This window comes from Pimephales promelas, chromosome 23 (assembly GCF_988280905.1).
Source record: "Pimephales promelas chromosome 23, fPimPro1.hap1.1, whole genome shotgun sequence".
Lineage (NCBI taxonomy): Eukaryota > Metazoa > Chordata > Actinopteri > Cypriniformes > Leuciscidae > Pimephales > Pimephales promelas.
The window spans coordinates 3,195,001-3,219,931 of NC_142791.1; the positions used below are offsets into that span (position 1 = coordinate 3,195,001).

At 39.5% G+C, this 24,931-nt stretch overlaps 1 protein-coding gene across 12 annotated transcripts in view; it reads left to right on the forward strand.

Moving 5' to 3' along the window:
* The first annotated feature begins 4,035 nt into the window (after nucleotides 1–4,035).
* Nucleotides 4,036–24,931, forward strand: part of cux1a (cut like homeobox 1a) — a 134,810-nt gene continuing 113,914 nt past the window's right edge. For 10 of the 12 annotated variants that reach the window (XM_039676623.2, XM_089126135.1, XM_089126140.1 and 7 more), the window contains exon 1: nucleotides 4,036–4,182. In XM_039676623.2, coding sequence (XP_039532557.2) covers nucleotides 4,120–4,182 — 63 coding nt within the window. In that variant the 5' untranslated portion in view covers nucleotides 4,036–4,119. Of the gene's footprint in view, nucleotides 4,183–4,653; nucleotides 4,836–24,931 lie in introns of those variants that run through there. The other 2 variants (XM_089126138.1, XM_039676625.2) reach the window with 2 other exon arrangements.

Consider the following 24,931-nt stretch of genomic DNA (forward strand, 5'->3'; position numbering starts at 1 on the left):
AAATGCTGTCATACGTATAATTTACAATAAAACTACAATTCTGTTTATGACTTGATTTCAGACACCTGTCCATCGATCATCACACCCAGGTGTGCATGAGATTAGTCAGACTCATCCCCAGAACAATGCCCTCCTCACATCTCTGCTTGTCTCTTCATTATGTTCTCTTGCCATGTCTTTGCATCTCCATAATTAAAATCTAATCCTGCATGCCGACTTTTTAAACGAGGACTAGCCTCAAGAGGAGGCTTATTTGATTAAAAAAGGGGAAGGGTAGAGGAGGGAGTCCTCCACAGCTCGGCAGGCAGGAGAGACAGCTCTTAATTGTGCTCCCATGAGGTGTGCGCACGCCTGGGCGGAGAGAGGGGGGGCTGGGTGCTCAGAGGCTCCAGTGGGCCTGAAAAAACAAACCGCCAGTGGGACTGGCTCTCCTGCGCGGCTCCCCTGGTGTCTCAGAGAAGGGAACCGAGGGGAGGAGCACTTACGAGGAGCTTTCAATTCTCACTCCGCCCTGCAGGGTCTGGTCTGAACCCCCCCTCACCGTGTGAGAAGCAGGCCTGCTGCACCACAGATGAACGTAACTCTGGAATCCGGCTGTAGAAATGAAGGTTAATTGCTCATTAGCCGCGTTTCCACTGCCGGGCTAGGGCTGGGCCAGAGCTAACAGCGAGCCGGGCCGAGCTAGTGGCCTCGGGCCTCAAGCACCGGGCTTGCGTTTCCACTGCCGGGCCAGTAGCCCCACAGCGCTGCCCCAGACCCCACCCCTAACACGCCTTTCAGGATCAAACGTCATAAAACCCAACCCATTTCAGCGGGTATTATGAATTAATTTATTTTTTAAATTAGGAAGATAGCATGTATATTAACTCAACTGCCGTAGTGGCTGCAATAGTGTCCCGAGACCAGTAAAGGCGATTCTCCATTTCAAGCAGCGATTTTTTGCGCGATATAACAAGTAGGCTAGGGCTGCGGGCACGTTTTCAAGTTATTCATTAATCGTTAACCGAGGCCCATCGGTTAATACTCGGTGCATAGTGTGCGCGCCGCAACCATACAGATTTTTAACACCTTTAATAACTGATTGGACCCCATTTGAAACGAAATTAATTTATAGAAATAAAACGCAGCAAGTACGGAGCAGTTAAAGCCCCTTTCCATCACCCTTCAAACTGAAATTGCCAATTGAAAATAAGCAAAACGTCCATTTCACAAAAACTCCGTGTCTGCAAATAATAATAATAATAATAACCATCATCATCATTATTGTAACATTTTATTAGGCTGCATATGTAGAAGACGCCTTTATCCAAAAAAGGAACAGAGCACAAATAAACACAATATTTTTGACAAATATCAGCGCATATCGAGTGTGTGGAGCACGCACTGATGGCTGCGAGACGCCCATGTGAACAGTTTCATTGCATTTCTTTCAGTGGAAACAACTTAAAATACTCTTTAATTTCTGGTCATACAGAAAATAATAATACATTATTCGCAAATAAATTTATTTATAACAAGAAAACGTTGTGCTTTAACAATTAATCAAGGCGCGCTTCATGATCTCCGTGAACTGAAGCGCGAGACCTGAAACAGCCACCGCATTCGAATTTGTTCGTTTTAAATTGGACATTTAAAGCTTTAGTCTACAGGGGTTATATCCTTTGTAGATTAAAGCTTTAAATGTCCAATTTAAAACGAACAAATTCGAATCGAAAGCCAATATCTTCTATGTTTATGTAGCTTAATTTCTCTCTAAATGTGCATCCGGAGATGGAGATATGTTTTTAGCCGAAAATCATTTAGAAAACAATTAGTTTATTAATAAACAATTAATGCCTCGTTATTTTATATTATTTTATTATCAGACACATTTATTATAGCCTATAAATCACCCATAAATCCCCTTTCTGTAGGCTGTGGTTACGGCTCTTCTCATTCAGCACTGCGGGGAAAATATCATTTCCAGGTTCTAATTTGGCCTCAGAAAACCAGTAAAATATTTTTTTCATATTAATTTGTCAAATATTTTAAATGTTTAAGGGGCAAAAAAATCAAACAAATATCTGAAAATTCGTCGATATGTAGCTATATAGCCTATATATTGTTGCGCAGCATTTGGCATAGGCCTACTAACAGTTCAAATTAAAATGTTATGCAATTTTAAACGGTTAATCGGTTAAACATGGACACCCCTATGTGCATCTTGCTTCAGATCATAACGTTCCTTAACACCGATAAACTCCGCCTTTTACCTTGAGCACGCCTCTAGCCCGAGCTGGCCCCCTCTGGCCCAAGGTATTCGACGGGCCAGAAATCCTGGCCGTTGGCCCTGAGGAAGCCCCGATCAAGCCCCGGAAGTGACAGTGGAAACGCGACTGGCCCTGGCACGCACTAGCACGGCCCGGCCCTGGCCCGGCAGTGGAAACGCGGCTACTGTTCACTTAAGGTTTAAACCGTGGCACTTGACTTTCTTCTATAGCTCCTGGTTTATTTTTACTTTTACATACATAGCCTACTCGGTTTCTTTTGCATTTAGTTGCTATAATGATCACAATCTCGTTCTTATTTAAATGCTGTATACTAGCTAATTACACAGTTGGTTCGAACTGTATTTTATAGGTTCAACAATAAAGTTGAATCTAATTTACAAACTAAATAAATGTGTTCAAAGTGATAAAACTGTATTAAAAAGATCATTAAAGGTAGAAATAAGGAACATAATTGCAACAAAAAAATGTTTCTTTGCGTTATTTTCAGTTTTTGACTGTATAAAATACCTGTTTATAGTAAAAGCGCAAACGATCAGAGAATATGAACTGCTGCACATGCGTATATATCATATATAGGCCTATGAATTAGGCTATGTATTTATATGTAATATAATAATATTTTACTTAATATATATAAATGTGCGTGTGTGTGTGCATTATGTAATATAATAATAAAAATAACAACAGTAAGTATTACTATTATTTAAGAATCGACAGGAGGCCTAATTGAATAATAATAATATAATAACAATAATAATACGATTTTACTTAATAAATTATGTATTCATCTAAGCAGCGTAATCAGTTTCCAGGAATTAACCCAGCTAAATACCGATTGGTTATCATCATTAATTGGCTACTTTGGATCATCGACCATGCATCCACCATGAACAATGAGCTGAGACTCTACCATATGCACCCAATAGAGGGCGCTACTCTCCAAGTTCAAGTTCAAAAGCAGTATTTACAATTCATCAGGAATCGACCGGACAAGGGTTCATGATATAACATCAAACCATCTAATGCCTCCATCTTAAACACCGTCCATTACCATTTAAAATACATATTACTTATGCAGTAGCCTATGTATATGAAGAAGAGCTAGGTTGTGTTTCACTTTATTTAAGCAATCGATCGCCGTATCCACATTCTTCACGCAAGATTGCCCCCCAAAAATCAATATAATAGATGTATTGGTTTTAGAGTAGGCTACAAAACAGAGGGTAAGTGGGCATTTAGACAGCGAACACATTATAAACACATTGTAAGACAATAGCGTGCGTACACAAAAGAACATCTGATATATTTCCAATTGGATTAAAGATAATAAAAAATCAATATATCAGGTGTGCTAATACAAAAAACAGGCAAGCAGATTCTTGATCTGACCATGAGAAGGATAATAAAAAAAAACACATAAGCTACGCGTTCCGTTCGCGTTGTTCGCCTCACGTCAGGTCTGATCAGTGTCTCGCAATATCTATCTATATAGTGATACAAAAAAAATCAATAACCGTATAAACTCTCTTCTTATAACGGATAAAACGTATCCAGCAGCACCCCCCTCCCGCTCCTGCGCCACGGGGGGCTCGATTGAACACGGAAACTCCATCCCGCGTTTTCTGCCTTTTATTTAGGACGGTCTCAATAATTGTTTTCAGTAGCCCTATTCAATATCGCAGGTTGGCGTTCGTTCGATAACTCCATTCCGCCCGTGCCCGCGCCGTTCGATCTGCTCCGCTCCGTGTTTTGCGCGCGCTCCCCCGCCTCTCTCTCTCGCGCGCGCTGAACTCCAGCCCCTCTCGCGCTCTCTCTATCAGCCTTTCATTCCGTCTCAATATGTCTCAAGATGGCGGCCAATGCGGGATCGATGTTTCAATATTGGAAACGCTTTGATTTGCAGCAGCTCCAGGTCAGCTCTCTTTCGCTTTGTATTCGCTGTGTGTGCCGGTAAGCCGGCCCCGGGGAGCGTCGCGCTGAGAGGCTGGCGCGTCGCTCTCGCGTCGGGCTCTTTCGCCGGGTTCGGTGCCCATTGATTAAAGCGGCTCTCGCGCTGATCGGAAATTGATCCTCTTTGTTCAATTCCCATCGATCAACCATCACGGTCAAGGTGGATGCGGCCACTTTGGCAACGGGAGCCCGAATGTTTTCCTATTCTCTACTGCTCCTTTCCATCCCCGGGATGTTTTGGGAATAGTTTGTGCTGAGGAGATTTAGATAGTATGTTTGTTGAAATAATTTTGTGTTTAGAAGTGTGTCGCGCTACACGGGTGGCGCTGTGCTGGACCGAGACGTTATTGCTTAGTAACGAGAGAGGTGTTAGACTGCCTTCCTTTTCAGATTTCACCTCGTTTATTGTTCACTAGCACTTTCTGTGTGACTCTAGAAGTTTATGAAGTTAGCAAACTCAAAGTTCAGCTTCAGTAGTTAAGTTTAAATCGAAGACGGAATTGGCTGCGAAACCTGCGCCAGACAGGAACAATTAAACACAAAACAATAAACAAACACGAACGGATGAAGGATTTTGTGAAATATAACGTTAGATGTGGGACACTAGACAAGAAGGTTTGTTTCGTTATCCAGTTACAAAGTCCGACTAAATACTTATTCAAAACAAATTAATGCAATGTCTTTTTTTCTTTCACATATATAACTTGTGTTCTGTCGTTCAAACGGGCGTTTTAACGTTGTTGGAACGTAACGATTCAGTTTGTTTTGGTATAATATTGTTATTGGGTATTTTTTATCGATTAGGTGTAAAAGTTAGAACTCTTTCGTCTTTCGTTATTTGTAATGTTCGTGCTGTAGGAGTATGAAGTGCATTTGTCGCGTTTGGTTAGGCATAAACAATAGACCCATGATTATATCAATTATTGATTAAGAGTTTATGTATTTATGAACTGAGGTCGCAAAGCTTAGCTTGAAGAAATCGCTGACCTATTTTCCGATCGAACTTTATATTTCCTCTTACCAGTAACCATTTATACATCTTCATAAGCGTCACGAGTCATTTATAAATCGATAACGTATCATGTAAAAATCGATATTACTCAATAGTAACAAGTAAACGACCCTTTTTGATCGACTAGATATTCTGCGTTATACGTTTATAAGAATATGCTGCTTTTTAAAAAAATTGTTTTGTTAAATATAGCCTACTTATATAAAACTAATTTCAAGCAGAATGGAGAATACTTGAAGTGCATGTGTTGCACTATGTTCTAGGATGCAATTCAGTTTTTTGTGTAACATTAATCTGGAATTGTCAAACATTGCCAGACTCGTTGCATGTCAGATGTTTTGCTGTTTGATTGTTGTGTTCGGAAAATCATTTTACTTAATTAGGTTCCAGACATATATTTTTGAACATAAAGGGACCACACACACAGCTAGGCATATTCTGATGTGGTGACTCTAAATTTTCAGTGCTCTCCCTCCCTCCCTTCTTCCTCCCCTCCTTCCCTCCTTCATGGTCTCTCTTTCTCTCTCTCTCTCTTTCTATCTGTCTCCCAGGCTGATATGAACTGGCATCAGCGAGTTCAGGCATTGATGATGTCATGGATGCTTTCTTGTTTTGTTTCTTGCTACTTTTGTGCTTTTATTCAGACCTCTAAATGTTATTTTTCATTATGTTTTAAATGACTTTCCTGTTTTTTTTTCTGATTACTTCGACTGATTTAAGCTTAATTAATGCCTCTATGTGAATCAGATCGGATTACCCTGCAAAAACCACACCAGACAGTGGAAAAAAGTCGTCTGAATTATAATTTCCCCAAACGTATGAGTCCAAGCAGACCTTTTTGTCTCATATATCCCGAACTTTTTGTTTGTCGGTGTCACCTGCTGCCTCCTGTCACCACGTGGCTCTGAGGAGGACTGTGGATGCAGGTGAGGTGTAAGTGAACCTCCCTTAGTGTGTGGTCCTGAGTTTTCGTGCGTCAACGCAGAGAGATTAGCGATTGACGCAGGCAGTACTGCCACCATCAAGATGTGAGCAGACTCTCTTGTCTGGACCTGCGTTGGGGCCTTGTGATGACTTTAAAATCTGTTTGATATCTTTAATGAGGGGCACATGGGCCGGCTGCGGCACACTGTGTCCCTAAACAACACACGAGTGTAATCTACTGCATTTTTGGTTCCTTTGTGGTTACTGTATGATTGGCACAGCTGTCTTAGAGATCTTCTATAAAATTCCTGTGAAGAGTTTCAGCAGGTTTGGATGTTCGACATTAGTTGTGCAATCCTCAGCTTTTCTTATGGACTCTTTTAAGAGTCCAATTCGTCACTTTTAATTAGATGCTTATTAGCATGCATATTACTAGGATATTGACTTTATTAGTATTTATAAAGCATATATTAATGCTTTATTCTGCATGACTTATTGTACATCCCTTAATCCTACCCAATGCTTAAACTTAACAACTACCTTACTAAATTAATAAGCATAAATTAGGAGTTTGAGGCAAAAATTGTAGTTAAAATAGTCCTATTATGCCTTTTTATGAATTCTTGATTTAGTTTGTGGCGTGTACTAGAATGTTTTAATGCTTGATTGTTCAAAAAAACTAATTATTTTTCACATTTTATATTATTACAGCATCTCTCTTCCCAATCAGGCTCAAACACTCAATTTTGATGAAGCCCCTCCTTTCGAAATGCAAACTGTGCTGTGATTGGTTAGTTGGCCCAGTGTGTTGTGATTGGTACCACTTAGCACGTGTTTTGGGAAATGTCCCATCTCACCATAACTGTGAGGTCTTTAGTGTAAATATTGAGGATGGCGTCAATTTCAAACCAATTCAAGCCCGATTCAGACCCTGACAATGTTAACGAACAAGATGCTTGTGCAGAATGGATTTCACAGTATGTTTCAGAGTGGTATGTTTTGTGAAAAAAAATTATTTATACGATTTTATCCACCATTCATTCGTGATTTTTGTCGGAAAACTATGGTAATACAAACAGCAATCGATCCCAAAACCAAAGTTAATATAAGGAGCGGTGAACCGACTTACAAAAGCTACAGAAAACAAGCTGTTCCCCATAAAATGTGCAGTGCACAGATAAACATTGGGATTATAATGTTCAGGAACAGTGTTTTATGCAGCTCAACCAGGGCTTTATCCCATTTTTTGCGTTTTCCGTGGGTTGGAATTATTTAAACGAGTACCATTGTGACTTCATAAGATTCTGAAAAATCGCGTTGTCCAAACGAGCCGTTCGTTGTAGTTCTTGAAAAAGGGATTCTGTTCAATAAAACTTTGAGCTTTGTAACCTTGGAGATTTTTTTTATGCTCAAACAGCAACCTTACACACTAGCCAAAAGTTGAACAAGTGAAAAAGTGTAATAGGACCCCTTTAGTTGTTAGTTAACAGTGAGAATTGTACCCTAAATTAAAGTGTGACTGAATATTTTTGAGGAGATTCATCACCTGCAATTGGAGTATTTTTATTAAAAAAAAAAAAAAACCCAACAAACATCACTTATTGAATTGAGCGCCGGTATTTTGACATGAGGTTTTGGTAATAACTGTCTGACTGACACCTTACTGTATTCGAAAGACAGGGGAAAGTCCCTAAAAAGTAAGCAGGAATGTCGCCACGTGTCTGCGAAAATGCGGGTAAACTACTTTTAGGCATGGCTTTAATGCTGACATGAAAGATGAATAGAACAACAGCGTCTCTGTGGAGCCCACCCCACACATTGACACAGACTCAGATCCTGACCACTTCAAAACCAAGCCAACTATATGAGGCCCCAAAACAACACACATATTTGCATGTGGCCTCTCCTTATTTAGCCTTAAAGCACTTCAATTGATTCTTGTATTTGTCTAATATCACAATTTAGACGCGTAATAAATTCTACAAAGCTCTTTGAGAAAAAAAGTCACTTTATATTAGGCTTCTTGAACTATTATGTACTTGTGTAAAAAAAAAGTAAGACTAACTGGGTATTATTACAGAAGTTAATTACAGCTGTATATGTACTTGCAGGTGTTGTTGGTTACACTTTATTTTAAGGTGTTCGTGTTGCAGTGTAATAAAGCATTTAAATGGTTAGTTCACCCAAAAATGGAAATTATGTTATTCAAGGAGTAATTCACTTTTAAAAAACTTTTGCTGAAAATTTACTCACCCCCATGTCATCCAAGATGTCCATGTCTTTCTTTTTTCAGTCGAAAAGAAATTAAGATTTTTGATGAAAACATTCAAGGATTTTTCTCCATATAATGGACTTCATTGGGCACCAAACGGTTCAAGGTCCAAATGAGAGCTTCAGTGAAGCTTTAAAGGGCTTTAAACGACACCAGGGTCTGAACGAATCTCTTTCGCACCAGATATACGTCAGCAGCGTCACTGAACACGGATCCACAACAGAACCGGAAGACAATACAATGCTGAATAAAGTCGTAGTTTTTGTTATTTTTGGACCAAAATGTATTTTTGATGCTTCAAAACATTGTAACTAACCCAATGATGTCACATGGACTACTCTGATGATGTCTTTAATACCTTTCTGGACAAGGACAGTATACCGTATGTACATACATTTTCAATGGAGGGACAGAAAACTCTCAGACTAAATCTAAAATATCTTAAACTGTGCGTCTTATGGGCAAGGGATGACATGAGGGAGAGTCATTAATGCCATAATGTTTGGGTGAACTAACCCTTTAACTACTGAGTAATAATAATAATAATCACATGTACTTACTTTAGGTTTAGGGCTTGGTATGTGTTTAGTTACATGTAATTATGCATCATTTATGTTTTTAGTAAATTAACATGTAACAAGGACACCGTAAAATAAAGTATTTCCCAGGTATTTTTCAAATGTAAGTGCAATGTGTGCATTGTATCAACTGATTCATTTAAATGTTGGGACATAGTTGTTAAAGACACTTGGGCCCTGTTCTAAATGGAACCCTAAGCTCTTGCAAACTTCCTCAAACTTCATGACGTAATGCTGCTTTGACTGTTGGGTAAAAGTCTGTTGTGGAGCTCACTAAAAGTGTGCATCATATCGGCCCTCACAAGCAACATTCTGAAACCTAAAATGACAAATAGGGCACTTCTTGTGGACTCACGCAACGGACATACGCAAACCGCGGCCATTGTAATTCCGCAAGACCACAAGCGTTTGGGACAGGGCCGTAATATAATGTGGGGGGCAAAAAACATATATCATTTGGGCTAAATTGGACTGAATTGTACAAAAATTAAGAAAACAAAATTGTTTATGTTAATAGCTTTTCATATATTTGTAAAGACATGAGGAATATGACATGCACAGTATTAAGTTGTCTGTAGTGATTTTCACATTACGATTTCCTGCTGCGTTGTGGCAGGAGATTCAGTCTGTTGCCTTGCTTTGGTTATTAAAAAAAAACGTAGTTAGTCACTGAAAAGAATAGGTTAGTGATTTCAGATCCGGTTCTTGAGCACCTTTGTTCTAGTTCCAGATCAGCCCAGACGCTGATAATCCTATAGTCTATTAAGTGCTGCAATCGAAAATAAGAGAAGTTTATTCTCTCTGTGTAGTTGTCTACCATCTCATATGATCATTGCAGGCCAGAGTAGCTCCTTTTTTCTTGTGTGATCAACTTGATGATGATGATGTATTTTTATCAAGTCTAAGAGGGAATGAAACCGTTCCTAAGGCAGTTCATCTGCCCCCAATCAATGTATAACTTGTGTATAACATGAAACGGGGTGTGCTTAAATATATTTATAGATGTGTACATGCTTAAATAGATGTTTGTTTTACTGGACTATGTAATATGAAGTGGCCAAAAGTGTTTAAGGGAGTGCTTTTTATAGGCTGTTGTGTGCGTGTTGACCCCTCTTTCATTTGCTGATCGGTCTGCACTCGGTTGCTGGAGATAAAGATGGCAGGAAGAATTCAGTGGCCATGGGAATCAGGGGGGGGGGGGAGGCCATGTGCCAGCACACTCTTTCTCTCTCTCTCTCTCTCTCCGTCACCCTCTCTCAGACGCTCATACACACACGGTCATTACCTCACTGACTGCCCCCTTTCGCTGCGTCTGAGGGCTGGGGTTTCACAGGGGGCCCGCTCCCCTCCCGCCCCACACAGGGAAGCCAGAACTCTGACGCCACCAGTATAATTAGCCGTCCATTTCAAATAGAGCCCAAGTTGGAGGAGGGGATGAGAGCGCTCGCCCCTCCCACCCCTTCTCTCTTCCTCTCTTTTTCTCTCTTTCTCGCTTCCTTTCGATCGTACTTTATGGCGTGTTTGGTCTACATGCCTGCACTCTGGAAATTCTTTTAGTTTGAAGGAATTTAACGCTTCTGATTTGTTTTACAGCAACCGAATTGAGAAAAATAGAGTAAATTGCAAGTTTAATGGCACTATAATGGTCTTTTTCTGTGTTAAACTTTGTTTTAAGTTAGCATAAAATTAGATTTCCTCTGAAACTATTTTCCTTTGCTGCTGCTGACATTACAGCACTGGCTATTTGATCATGTTAACTATTAGCCAAATGGCTAAGCATTGTTTTAGCAAACTCACATTCGATCTGGCTTTATTCTAATAGCGTAAATAAGGGCAATTTTTTTTATTATATAATCAATTCATCATGGATAAGATGTTCTGACCTCCAGGTTTTATTGTTTAAAAATGTCGGATTAAGGAAGTAAAATGGGTTGAAATTGCAGTTTGTGTTGTACAATCACAAATTGTAACATCCAAATGTGTACATTAGTTAGAAAACTACACTTGCTTCCGGGTGGCCTTTCGAAAACTACTTAAAGCCCTACTTAAATGGGAAAAAAAAAGAACTGTTGAGTAATATTTATGTAAAATAGTGTTAAAACAATGCGTCAGGTTATTACTGTGATAGACTGTGGAAAAAGGTTAGAACAGCGTTTTATTTGCTTCTGTTCAGAAACATCTGGAAAGAGTTTGAGGGAAGTAGTTCTGAATTAAGAGCCATGGGAAAGAGATCTGCTCCGATTGCCCTCTTTCCTGAGTGAAGGAGAGAGAGAGATAAAGTGAGATACTTAAAGGGAAGTTTAGTCCAAATGGTCTTTTTGTGTATTGTCACTCAAAACAGATTTTATACTTCTTTAAAAGTCATTACGACTATCTCTTTGTTTTATGTCACGTAGATTGGTTTTAAGGACTACATTAAACATAAATTATGACGGCTCTCATTGTTTTCCAGTGCTTTTATGCAGGTTGTTGGTTTGGAGTCTGTCATAAGCAGCCATTTTAAACTTAGCTGGACCATTTGTTGTGATTGCCCCATCTTTGAACGTTTCACGCTGCAACCCGATCTATTGTTTTCATGCAAGATTCACCAACTCTGTGATGAGAAGAGCATGTTTTTATTTCCAGTCTTCGCTGCCATTTCGAGGCTCTGCCGCGCCACACTAATTTGCTGCAGATATGTTTAAAAAATCACAACCGCTGAGATCAAAGGCCTTGACAAAGCCTGTGACTTTACCGGGCATAAAACTAATGAGGTGCATCTTCCTGTGTCTGGATGCGTTTGCATCTCGTTGTTGTCTTCTGTAGTCGCCGGTGGTCAATATGCAGCTTACAGCAACCCTTGAGTTAGTAGTTACTCAAATTTTGGATTTCTCTGCGAATATAAACTTGAACGAGTGGTGAACGATTAATACTTTGCTTGCCACGAAGGTTTGATAGTTATCACCCACTCTGGATTCTTAAAGGAACACTCCGACTTTTTGGGACTTTAGCTTATTCACCATATCCCCCAGAGTTAGATAAGGCCACACATACCTTTTTTATCTCCTTACGTGTCTGTCTGGCGCACCCACCGCTAGCCTAGCTTAGCACAAAGACTGGATGTAAATGGATATGAAACATCATGGTATTAGCAGGTCTCCACTGTTTATTGTCGCAGCTCTTTACAATACAGCGAACACCCATGATTGTAAACTATGCTTTTACTATCTAGTAATTGCTGACTCTATTACTAAAACTCTGAACGAACTCTCTGTTTCTCACCACGGTGCGTCTCAGGTGCTGCGGTTATCACTCCGCCCAAGTAGCAGTGCTTCGCCTTCTGAGAATATAGTTCCCAATATTTATACAGTTAATAGATGGCTGTGTCTGTTATTTATACACTCTGTGACTATACAAATCACAACATGTAAATAGGAAAATGTTTGCGTAATTTTGTCTCTTATTGGGATTAGTATGCTAGCTGTATCCATTTACATCCAGTCTTTGTGCTAAGCTAGGCTAGCGGTGGGTGCGTCAGACAGAGTTACAGCACGCACGGAGATAAAAAAGGTATATGTCTTATCTAACTTTGGGGGATATGGTGAAAAAGCTAAAGTCCTAAAAAGTTGGAGTGTTCCTTTAAGTTAAATCAAAATGATTGAAAGTACAATAATTGTCTGAAATGACTTTTCTCAAACTTATCTTGTTTCAATCAATGCCTATTAATGCCACTCTAGATCATTTGAATATTTGTTCCCCTCAGAAATGTCTCAATATAGAAGGTAAAAGGTTTTTGAACACTTAAATCTTTAAGATTGAATTTAATCAACAAAATATTGGTGAAACTACAAACTAGCTAGCCTTAAACCTGACTAGTTATCGACGAATTTAGCCTCCTCAAAATGGACTGCATTTACTCTATAAATACAAGTTCCAGGTCTTTTTGTGGGTGATGAATGCTAGTTATTCCTAAGAAGATACAAATGTTTGTCTTCCATCTCTAAACTAATGCCACCAAACTGTCTAAATCATTGAATATTTTATTATCCATATCAGATTGCTAAAATTGATTGCAAACACGGTTTCTTGTCGACGTCAACCACCAACTATTGATTAAACTGTTAGCTAGCGCTCAGAACTGATGCCACCTGTCACTTGTCCTTACCTACACTGCAATTTTGTTATCCTCAGAATATGTTGCATTTCATAACTAAAATTGTTTGCAAACACCATTACCGTTACTACAGCCTAGCTAACAGTGAAGCCAACCCACTATTTATCCAACACAAAAAGACTCGTCATGATCTCGCATTCGATCCAAGCAGCAGGCAGACATCGTCCCTCGCTCGATAATTTACTGGGCGAGATTTTGTTTGAAAAATAGAGATTGTATTTGCTCTTTAAATATCAGAGTATCGATCGCGCGCGGCGGCAGAGGCCGAAGACTCGCAGTCGGAACTGTTAATGTGTGGGAGACTCGAGAGACTGGAATCTCACTCACATGCCATGTTTGATAAAAGCCCAGCTCTTAGGGGGCTATGAACAGTCCATTTCAGCTGAGGCGAGGAGGAGGAGGAGGAGGCGCGCACCTCTCTTTCTCCCTTTATCTCTCTCGCTCTCCTTCCCTCTCTCGTTTTCTTACCGCTCACTGCGAGAGATGATTGAAAAGCTGGAGTTTCCATCAGCGCCCGTCAGCTGTAAATGTACTCGGACTGCTGAAACAGCCCTGCGTTGTTGCTGACCGTGGCATGGGCCAAAGGATGTAGCGCCATATTGCATCGTGTGTGTAGTGCGCCAGCATAATCAGGTGTGAATAAGTAGGTCAGCTGTGGTCTGTGTTTCGCATTGCCAGTTGGTATTTCCGACAGCAGCCCAGAGTTTCTGTGCAGTTTCTGTGCGGGAAGAGTTGGACTTCCACATGTAGGATGAATCACATTTGTGTTGGGTTACATAAGATGCCAACCCTTTGGCAGGACGACCCAAGCTCTTTCTCGATTTGAACTCTTTTTAATGCGGACTCTCTCTCGTTGGCGTGTAGCCTTGGTTTGATTGCCAACTGAGAAAGTGCGCTGTATCACTGGATACCTGTCGTAAGGTGACACACTCTTTTGTCTTGCGCGGCGACTTCCTTTGAGCGCTTTCTGTCGAGAGACATCTGGACTGTTGTTTAACTTTGCCGTCTCAAGCACAAACAGGTGTTTTTGTGACTAAGTGAATGGATTAACCAGCAGACCCAGAAACTGTTCCACTCCAGACTCCAATGCCAATTTTTTTTTTTTTAACCTTGTGCTGTGTGCGTAATCCTAGAGATATAAATAGCCTTCCTCAATAAGAACGGGAAGGAAGGGCACATGCACAGCAACCTTCATATGTTTTGTTCTGGTGCATTTACCTAATTTGTTTAATGTAAATGTTTATAATCATAATTTTAAAAAGTGGTTTATATTAAGTTGCCTTTGGCCTATTGACTGAGCAAAAGTACATAAAAAAAAAACCTAAGCGACTAATTGTCCTTAAAGGAGAGTTAAGTGTTTTTTCAACGCATACTCACCCTTCCAAACCTGGCAATACAAAAGAAGATATTTAATGTAGAGGGGTAGATGGTGAATGCTGTTTTAGGGGCCACTTGACCCAGATATTTTTTTTTTTAACATATAATAATTCATATAAGATGGCAAAATTGTAAGACACTGCATGTGTTGGGTGCATAGGTTGTCATAGTGTTGTTGAAGACACGTTCAAGAACAGTTGACCCAAGCACAACAGAATGAAATTAAATTTCGAGAAGCATTTCTAAATATTTCTTTTATCACAGTTTTATATAATCATCAAATTTTGGGGTTGGAACATTTTTTTTAATATTCAGGAAGGCTACATTTTATTTGATAAAATAGAAAAATAGTACTATTGTGAAATATAATTAACTTAAATTTTCACCTATTTTAAAATGCCAGCCATTACTCTAGTTTTCTGCGTCACAAATCGGTCTTTCAGCTTCTTTGGTACTTTAGAACCATTTCTTATTATTATCAATATTTATTTATAATTGAAAATCTTTTAAAATATTAATGACTTTACTTGCACTTTTGATTAATTGAATGCATCCTTGGGGAATGTAAACGAAATCTTACTGACCCCAAACTTTTGAACAAAACTGTAAATATATATATTAAAAAAGTTTTTTCATAAGCACGATCGTGTAAGCTCGCTTAGACTTTATAATCTTAAGAGAATAGCCTGTCTGTAAAAACAGGAGTTTTCGTTGGACTCCGTTAGAGGAGTTTTTATTCTTGAGGAGCCCCAGATGCTCAGTACATTATGTGATATGATGGTGGCTCCTAATTTAGCCGCAGTCTTATCCTGTATGGATGAGTAATTGTGTCCATAAAGAAGGTTAATCTTCATAACAGGGGAACATAAACCAGATCTCTCTGGATCCTCTTCTGTTTCAGCACAGAACAGGGGAAGAGAGTGTTACTGAGGCTCGGAGCAAGGAACTTTTTTGGGTTGGAAGAATTTAGTGCCGTTTCTGAGAAAAATAAACCTTACGCTTCAATTGGCTCCTCACAGTTATTGTCTGGTCTAAGAAAGAGCAGGCAAACTGAGGTGAGGTTTTGGAGACCAACTCTAGTAGGACGGTCTGGACGGTTGGAGGGGGAAAGACAGCAAGTTTCCGGAAAAGTTCATCTCAGAACTTTGAGTGCCGTCTTGCTCCATTACTATTCTTGGAGAGTCTCAGGTAGCCATGGCGAAGAGTTCGCACCCAGCTGTGGTTTAAGTGCTTTGTGGGAATGGGAAATAAGCAGGAGACCCTTTAGCCTCCTGTCCGCACTTTTTCCCTTCTGCATTGCACTCGCGCACACACACACTTTTGGGTTGTACTCCAGACGTCCCTTGCCAGCCTGGGCTCAGCACTTTAAAAACCCAAACAAAACAAAATCCTCTGCGGGGGCCCTCGGTGCCTAGGGAACCGGGCAGCTCCACCTCACACTCGGCAGCAGCAGCAGGGCTCCCTGATCTGGCTCGGAGCTAGACTTTGGCTGAACTTTCACTTTTGCCTGAAACAGTTATTATTAGTGACCTGAAAACCTCCAGGAGGAGTGGAAATGGAAGCCAGATGCCGTTAGTGGCTGGAAAACGATATTAAGATTTCAAATGGTGCCCATGGGGAGGGAAACTGACATGGATTTCCATGTTGGGGGGGTGAAGAAACTGTGACCCCGGCGCTGCTCTGGTGATTTGTTCTGCCGATGGCTCATGCTTGAATATCGCTACAGGGGTCGTGGTGGTGGGGTGGGGGGTGTTTGGGGAGGGGTCAGACCTCCAAATTTGCTTGTTCGCAGGGGTATGAACACTATCGTCAGTGCTGATTACGATATCATATGCAAAACATTGGTGGTTCTTCAAATGTAGGTCATGATTTAGCTCAATTCTAGAATGATTTGAATTGTATTGTTTAAATATAAAGGGATACTCCACTTTTTTTTGGAAATAGGCTCATTTTACAACACCCCCAGAGTTAAACAGTTGAGTTTTACCATTTTCGAATCCATTCAGCCGATTTTCTGTTAAAGAATATCAGTAACCACACAGTATCTGGTCCCATTGACTTCTATAGTTGGAAAAAATATATACTTTGGAAGTCAATGGGACCAGAAACTGAATTCTTCTAAATATCAGAAAATCAGCTGAATGGATTCAAAAACGGTAAAACCCAAATGTTGTAAAATGAGCCCATTTCCAAAAAAAAGTGGAGTATATCTTTAAGTATGAATTGACACAAAACGATGAAACCCTCTATGTTTTAAATCAGGTCTTAGTTTCAACCAAACACTCTTACCAGTTCAATTCAATGTAAAATATGATAAAAAATCTAATTAAAAATCTGAATTTTGTGAATAAAATTAAGTTGGTCTAAAATAAGTTTTATCTCCATTTTTGGAAAGTAAGTTTAAATCAGAGATGCTATCAAAATATCCATCTTAACTTCCTCGTTCTTGCAATTTATGGCCTAAAGAGTGGTATTGGTATAGTTATTGTATTTTTCTAGTTTGGATCTTCTCATTTTCTTAAAACAGCAGCAACAACAACAACAACAACAAAAAAAACTCTGTTACATATGATGTGTTTACTGTAGGCAAAGGTAAAGCCTTACTCTGCTTTTTAGTCTGACAATGACATCTCTGGATTAGTCCACTACATGCGCTGCCCCTTTAATTCCAGCACTTCCTCATCCCCTTGTTCTCTCTCTTTATACAAAATGTCTATGCAGCCTCCAGCGAGGTTCTGTCTCCAGGAGGGTAATTATTTTTAGCAGGAAGTGTCTGAAAATGGACTGTACTTGATCAGATGTGTGTGTGTTGTACTTGCGTGTGTGTGTGTTGGCCCCTGCCTGGCTGGCCTAGCTTGCAGTGGAGAGAGATTGGCGGGATGTTGGTGTTGTTATTAGTCTTAACAGCAGCCGGGCAGAGGATGTGCTCTCCTCGGTCCCATGGGATATCAGAGACAGATCCGAGGAGATCAGAAGGCCAAATATATCAGGTAAATTTCAGCAAGAGGGAATGAAAATAGCAGGCTGGCAGGGGAGCCTTTTTTGCTTATTTAGGAGAACGTCACACCTGGCCTATATCGACACAATTGCATTTTACCATGTTATTGTGCTACTTGCAACATTTTTATCCTAGGTGGTCAAAAGGGATTTTTCTCAACCCTTTGTGGTTGTTCTTCTCGCCCCTTAAATCAATATAATTATTTGGCAAATTGCTCTTTTATTTGTACGATTTCTCAAAGTTACATTGAGTTATCAGTTTGTGCAGGATTGTTTGAGGTGTTTGCCTTCAGTTCAACTGGACTATTTCTTTTGGCAGGCCGATATGTACATCTGACACTGATGGCTTCCCTGGCCATCATCCAGAGAATATTTCAAACAACATGCTTTTTAAAAGACCGCTGTGCGTCCTGGGAGTTACAGCATAATTAAACAGACTTGAACCTCTCCGCGCAGAAACAAATCACTATAAATATCGACATGCTGAAAAGGGCTTTGTGACTGCGGTCTTCCATAGATTTTTGTTTTAGTTATTACATAAGATTTATCATATATCTGTATTTCTTGATTTGTTTTACATGTGTAGATATCAAGACCTTGTCTTTATTATTTTGTTCATTTGTACAACAAAGGCAACATGAAACCCACATGCACATACACATATACTCACCTAAAGGATTATTAGGAACACCTGTTAAATTTCTCATTAATGCAATTATCTAATCAACCAATTACATGGCAGTTGCTTCAATGCATTTAGGGTTGTGCTCCTTGTCAAGACAATCTCCTGAACTCCAAACTGAATGTCAGAATGGGAAAGAAAGGAGATTTAAGCAATTTTGAGCGTGGCATGTTTGGTGCCAGGCGGTCCGGTCCAAGTATTTCACAATCTGCTCAGTTACTGGGATTTTCACGCACAACCATTTCTAGGGTTTACAAAGAATGGTGTGAAAAGGGAAAAACATCCAGTATGCGGCAGTCCTGTGGGCCAAAATGCCTTGTTGATGCCAGAGGTCAGAGGAGAATGGGCCGACTGATTCAATCTGATAGAAGAGCAACTTTGACTGAAATAACCACTCGTTACAACCGAGGTATGCAGCAAAGTATTTTTGAAGCCACAACGCACACAACCTTGAGGCGGATGGGCTACAACAGCAGAAGACCCCACTGGGTACCACTCATCTCCACTACAAATCGGAAAAAGAGGCGACAATTGGCAAGAGTTCACCAAAATTGGACGGTTGAAGACTGGAAAAATGTTGCCTGGTCTGATGAGTCTCGATTTCTGTTGAGACATTCAGATGGTAGAGTCAGAATTTGGCGTAAACAGAATGAGAACATGGATCCATCATGCCTTTTTACCACTGTGCAGGCTGGTGGTGGTGGTGTAATGGTGTGGGGGATGTTTTCTTGGCAGACTTTAGGCCCCTTAGTGCCAATTGGGCATCGTTTAAATGCCACAGCCTACATGAGCATTGTTTCTGACCGTGTCCATCCCTTTATGGCCACCATGTCCCCATCCTCTGATGGCTATAGCACTTCTAGCATGATAATGCACCATGTCACAAAGCTCGAATCATTTCAAATTGGTTTCTTGAACATGTCAATGAGTTGACTGCACTAAAATGGCCCCCACAGTCACCAGATCTCAACCCAATAGAGCATCTTTGGGATGTGGTGGAACGGGAGCTTCGTGCCCTGGATGTGCATCCCACAAATCTCCATCAACTGCGAGATGCTATCCTAAAAATATGGGCCAACATTTCTAAAGAATGCATTTAGCACCTTGTTGAATCAATGCCATGTAAAATTAAGGCAGTTCTGAAGGCGAAATGGGGTCAAACACAGTATTAGCATGGTGTTGCTAATAATCCTTTAGGTGTGTGTGTATACATAAGCACATTGTTTTGTGTTTTTCTTTTGAAAAAATAAAAAGAAGAAAAAATTCTGATCTTAATAAGACTGAACATCCAGTGCTGATGGTATGATTTGAGACCTCAGCCCGCCTAAAACATCTCAATCCCTCATTTAACGTTCTGCTTTATCTTTGCGAGCAATCAGGTGGTGAATATTCTCTTTTAATCCAGGACTTTCACTTACACTGAGGTATTATCTCAGTTAAACACACATCCGCACATAGATGCTCGTTCCAAATGCATCCAAGACCTCCATTATGGAGAGATGCATTATCTGTCACGCTGGAATGTGCGTATTATGGATTTACACGACCTGCATCCGAGGCCAGAGATAGAAGGGGGAAAAATGAAGCATCATGTTTTGCTTCACGTCTCTTCAGTCTATAACTTTTGCTGGTGTCTGAGTCATCAGTTGAAGTCTCTGGGAAATATGTTCTGCACTATTTTTGCTTCTGGTATAGTTCCAAGATTTAAACTACTGATCTCCTGCTAATTTCAAATTAGAGGATCGATCCAGAAATGTCTGATAGCAATCTGCCTTATCCAGGAAGTTCAAACAAGTTCAGAATCACTGGAATGTTGTTGCTTATATTGAGAACGGCACAGTCACATGACCAAGGTTTAAAATCCGCTATATGCACAGAACGTTCTCATGAACTTCTGCAATAATATAAACCAGCTAGAAAACTTCCAGGGAAACGTCACTTGTTGGTGTAGTATCTTCAATTTTCTGAGGTAGCTTTAATAGCATCAATATTGTAATAGTTAATAATCAGAATATTGTCAGTTAAATAGTCAAGCCTAGCATTCATTTAGTTGTTCAAATGTAAAAAGAGATTAAATGGGTGTTTAAATTTCGTTACATCCCTCAGTTCCTCAATTCAATTGTTTGATCAGTTTTCACTTTCCGAGCCGATTACCAACATTGAAAGAAATGGATCATGGCCAACATCATATTGCCATATTCCCAGTTTCTCTTGTTTTTCTTTATGGTTAATTCCTTTGTCCAACTTGACAGGCCACTACATTAGACACAAACTAAAGTTTAGCTTACTTAACACTGATTAAACGATTATATTTCAGTAAGGTCGTTCTATATCTTTCAACATACCTTCTGATGTTCATTCATGTTTATTTCCTGCACTAACTAGTAGTAAAGAGGAAGAGATGATCAGTTCACGTGTGCTGAACAACAGCGATGTGTCACACCACATTAAAAAGCGCCAGAAAGGTATTTATTGTTCGAAAGCGCAGACTTTGTTTCATATCAAAAGTAACAAACCACAAAGCTGATTGCGATATATCCACACTACAAACTTTTTGTACTGAAATTCAAAACAGCATAGACCAAAATATAAATTCTTCGATTTAAGAATTGATATCTGTTCATCAAAATGAGAATTTTTAGGCAACAATCTTGAAGGCAGCAAGTATAGAATGACAGGATATACTTTTTCTCATTTTTTTGTTGTTGTTATTAGCCTTTGGTGTCTTCGTATGCCTGGCGATGTCACGTCCAGCCAGTGAGAGTCATCATGCACTGCTTTGCTGACTAATCCAACTGACGTTTTTGGCAAAGTCTGGCCTAAGAAAAAGTAGGGGGTAGTATTTGTGCATTCACGAGAGCGTGTATGCGTTTGCATCTGCCATTGTGTGTGTTTGCGCGTGTGTGGTCGTGCTTTGGCAGCGTGAGTTTGTTGTTCCCGGAGGCATGGTAGTGAAAGCGGACCCGTAGAAGGAGAAGAGCGCTCATGACGGTACTCGCTGGGAAAACCGCAGGCCAGACGAGCTGATTGGACTGCGCTGTGACACCATGTTTCCCATGTTCTGAACAGCTTTCACTGGAAGCTGGCCAACACAGAGGGGGACCCCTCTCTCCTGCTCTCCGCCTCTTTATTTCTCTCCTTTCTTGCCCTCTTGTGCTACCTCTATCCCATTCAGACCGATGTTATTGAGACGAGAGGGTTGCTGAAACCGCAAACCAGCCTTTGAAATGGAAAACAAATTTAAGAAAACAAGCATGGATAGATTTCCTCGCTGCTTTTCTCATCTACATCTCCTCCCCTACTTCATTTGCGCTGGATGGTTAAAGGGAGGTTTGATCCTTGATGTTTTTTGCTAAAACATTATCCCTGGCTTACTTCAGTGAAACACAAATGAAGAGATTTTGAAGAATGTTGGGATCCAAAACTGCATTGCATCGTTTGAGACATTCTTCAAAAAAATCATCTTCTATTTTACGTTTTTTTCCATTGTAAAAACTGCATTATTTCAGCATGTTCGACTACTAGCCCTCCTCCATATTGGCTGAGGTTGATTTAGTGCTAGTCATAGTGGTAATAACTCTCAATAGGTCAGAGAGATTATCAGCCATTCACAGATGCTCTCAGATTAATTTAGCGTCGATGGGTTTAATTGTTCTTGCAGCTCTGTCGCTAGGATATAGACACAGCTGGGCAGGTGCACTGCAGGTTCTTTTCTGCGTTTCAACAAAAACAGCAACGTTGAGGTGGTCATTCATCCTCACGAACATAATCGAAAAAGAGCTGGCAGGGAAGGCCCATTTAGAAACGGCTCTGATAGCGTTCTGTTCGCGATAAATACTTAAAGCATTCGGAGAGCTCAGTCTGCGGGCTGCAGCGCATTTCATGCATTATTGAGGTTATGAGGGCTGAGGTGTTCTTCTGTGTCTCGCAGACAAAGGCCAAAAAAGACGAGAGGCTTTGTGTATCAACGCTTCTAGAGCACACAGTGAGTTCTAGTAAGCATTGCTAAACATTTATCGATGAAGACGGTAATGTGGTTTTGGATTATGGGTTTTGTCACGAATCACAAGATTTTTAGTAGTCAATACCAAAATCAAAACCAATATCCATTTTTGATAAGTTTCACAGCAAAAATGATGATATTGAGCATGCAATCACAGGTTTATTTGAATAAATTAAATTAAACCGGTAGAATGTGTTTTGCAATTAAACACAAGTAAACATTCAGTAATAAAAAAAGTTGAAATCAAAAACTTATACTTTGTTATTTATGTTTGAAACGAGCGATCGTTTCGCTTGATAAGACCCTTATTCATCGTCTAGAATCATTTAAAGCCCTTTGAACAGTTTGCAGTTTGCACTGAAACTCTCATTTGGACCTTGAACCGTTTGGTTCCCATTGAAGTCCATTATATGGAGAAAAATCCTGGAATGTTTTAATCAAAAACCTTAATTTCTTTTCGACTGAAGAAAGACAGTCATGGACATCTTAGATGACATGGGGGTGAGTAAATTATCAGCAAAAGTTTTTTTAAAAGTAAACTACTCTTTTAATTTCCATTGTAAAAATTATTAGTTTTTAATGTATTAATTAGTAATTAATTCATTTATAATAAATTAAGAATTGAGCCAATTTTGCTGAAAGTATTTATTTATTTATTTATTTATCAGCTTGCTGCTACGGGGCCTTAAGGGTGACATGGTGATTAAAAAAAAAGCTTTTATGTTCACTCCCAAAACTTTTTGCGTCCCCCGAGCACAAACTTTGCATTCACTCATAAAAGCATTTAAATATACTTTTTCCTCCTATGTCATATTAAAATTTATGCAAATGAAAAACCTATTTGTGCAAGAACGCACAATTTTACGAGTCCCAAGCCCAAAAGCATTGAAATGTGATATTTCATCCTAGCTCCTATTTTCCTCCAAAATATTATTATTTCACATCACCATGACCCTTAATGAGGGTCTGTACTACAAAAGTGCTCACTAACAGTTGGAAACATGACCTTGTGTGCAGTGCACATGCTCCAACCTTTCGTACTGTTGTGCTTATGTGAGAGTGGCAGGAAAAAAATTCGAATACTTTTTTCCCGTGATCTCTCATTTGTTCGAATGCCCAAAAATAGTGCTCACCACCAATCTATCCTCGTCATATCCCGCCCCAGCTGCTTTCGTGACTGTTTTCATGGTCTGTGTAAAACAGTTCCCCATGCAGTCTCCCATTATGTCGATATTGCATATTCCTTTGACTGTGTTTTGTATTTAGACATGGCACGTAAGCATATTCTGAGTTCAGGGCAGCTCAGCAGATGTGCAATGGAAGGAAATTCACTATCATAATAATGTTCTGGATAATATGGTCGCGGGGATGGTGCTCAAGGGGGGGTTGGCGACTCACTGAACTAAAGTTAGCAGCTTTTTTTTTTTCGCTGAGTCAGTGTTTGAGTTTAGCTTTTCCACTCCGGGCTCGGGAACGCTTCTGCTGACGCATTCTTAATGCCTTCCTTTACTATACTTTTGTGAGCAGTTATGTGTCACTTCTTGCGGTTGCTAATGCTACATCGCCACTTTTATATAAAAATAAATGATCTAAACAAGCTTTTTGGGAAAAACGACCCCTTAATAAAGCATTTGAATGCTTACCTTTAAGTGATTCTAAAGGAGGAGTTCTTTGTTGCCTTGTCTAATGCTGTTAGAGACCTAGTGTTTGTGTTGATGTATGAAGGTCGGACTTGTGTAGTGTTTCAGATGAGGGTTGATTGACTGAGGCGCGCTGAAGGTTAGTCGTATTTCTGCACCTTCTCTAAGGTCACAGCCGGGGATGGCAGAGAGCCAGTACACACATACACAGAGACTGGTGCCAACACAATAGCAGCCAGATTACTGTACACACACTGCCTTACATCTTTGCTGGCCTACTGTGTACATACTACTGCGAGTGCTATACTTGAGAATAGAGCGACTTGTGGGCTTAATTGTTTTATTACAGAGAACATATCTCACATTTTGCTGTTAAAATTCTTGTGTATGATTAGATTAGAATAGATTTTTGTGGAACACAAAAGAAGATAATTGGCAGATTGTTTACAATAGTCTTTTTCTCTTATAGTGACCCTGTAAACATCAAGCTCCAGATCATCCATCAAAATAAAAGTACCACTAGATACATAAGAACTAAGTTTCTTTTGATTTCATCATTAACATCATAATGTTGCAACACACCAGGTTTGACATAGTTATGCCAAAAATCATTTGTTTTTGCATGTCTCATAACCAGTCGTCACTCAAAAATTCATGCACAGATATACACAGATATCAAAATTTTTGTTGATACTGATAAACCAATAATTCATGTCATGTCTGGTATTAATATTCTATACAATTTTATCTAAAAGCTAAAAAATAAAAATATGTCATTAATTTTAAAGGCCATTAATAGTGAATTTAGGCATCACAATTTTATAATGTACAGTATAAAAATATTCAATATAATATTTAATATTAAATTAATAGGTAAATAATCAAAAATCGATTTATAGGCCTAAATGTTGATAATTCCCTGTTGATGCATGACAGCTGGTTATTTGATTATTATTATAATTATATGTTAATCTATTATTATAGATAATGAACCTATTTTAATTGTATAATTAAATTTTTTCCATTTTTTTTTAAAATCTAAATGTTGTATGTTCCTTAATTTAATTTATTTA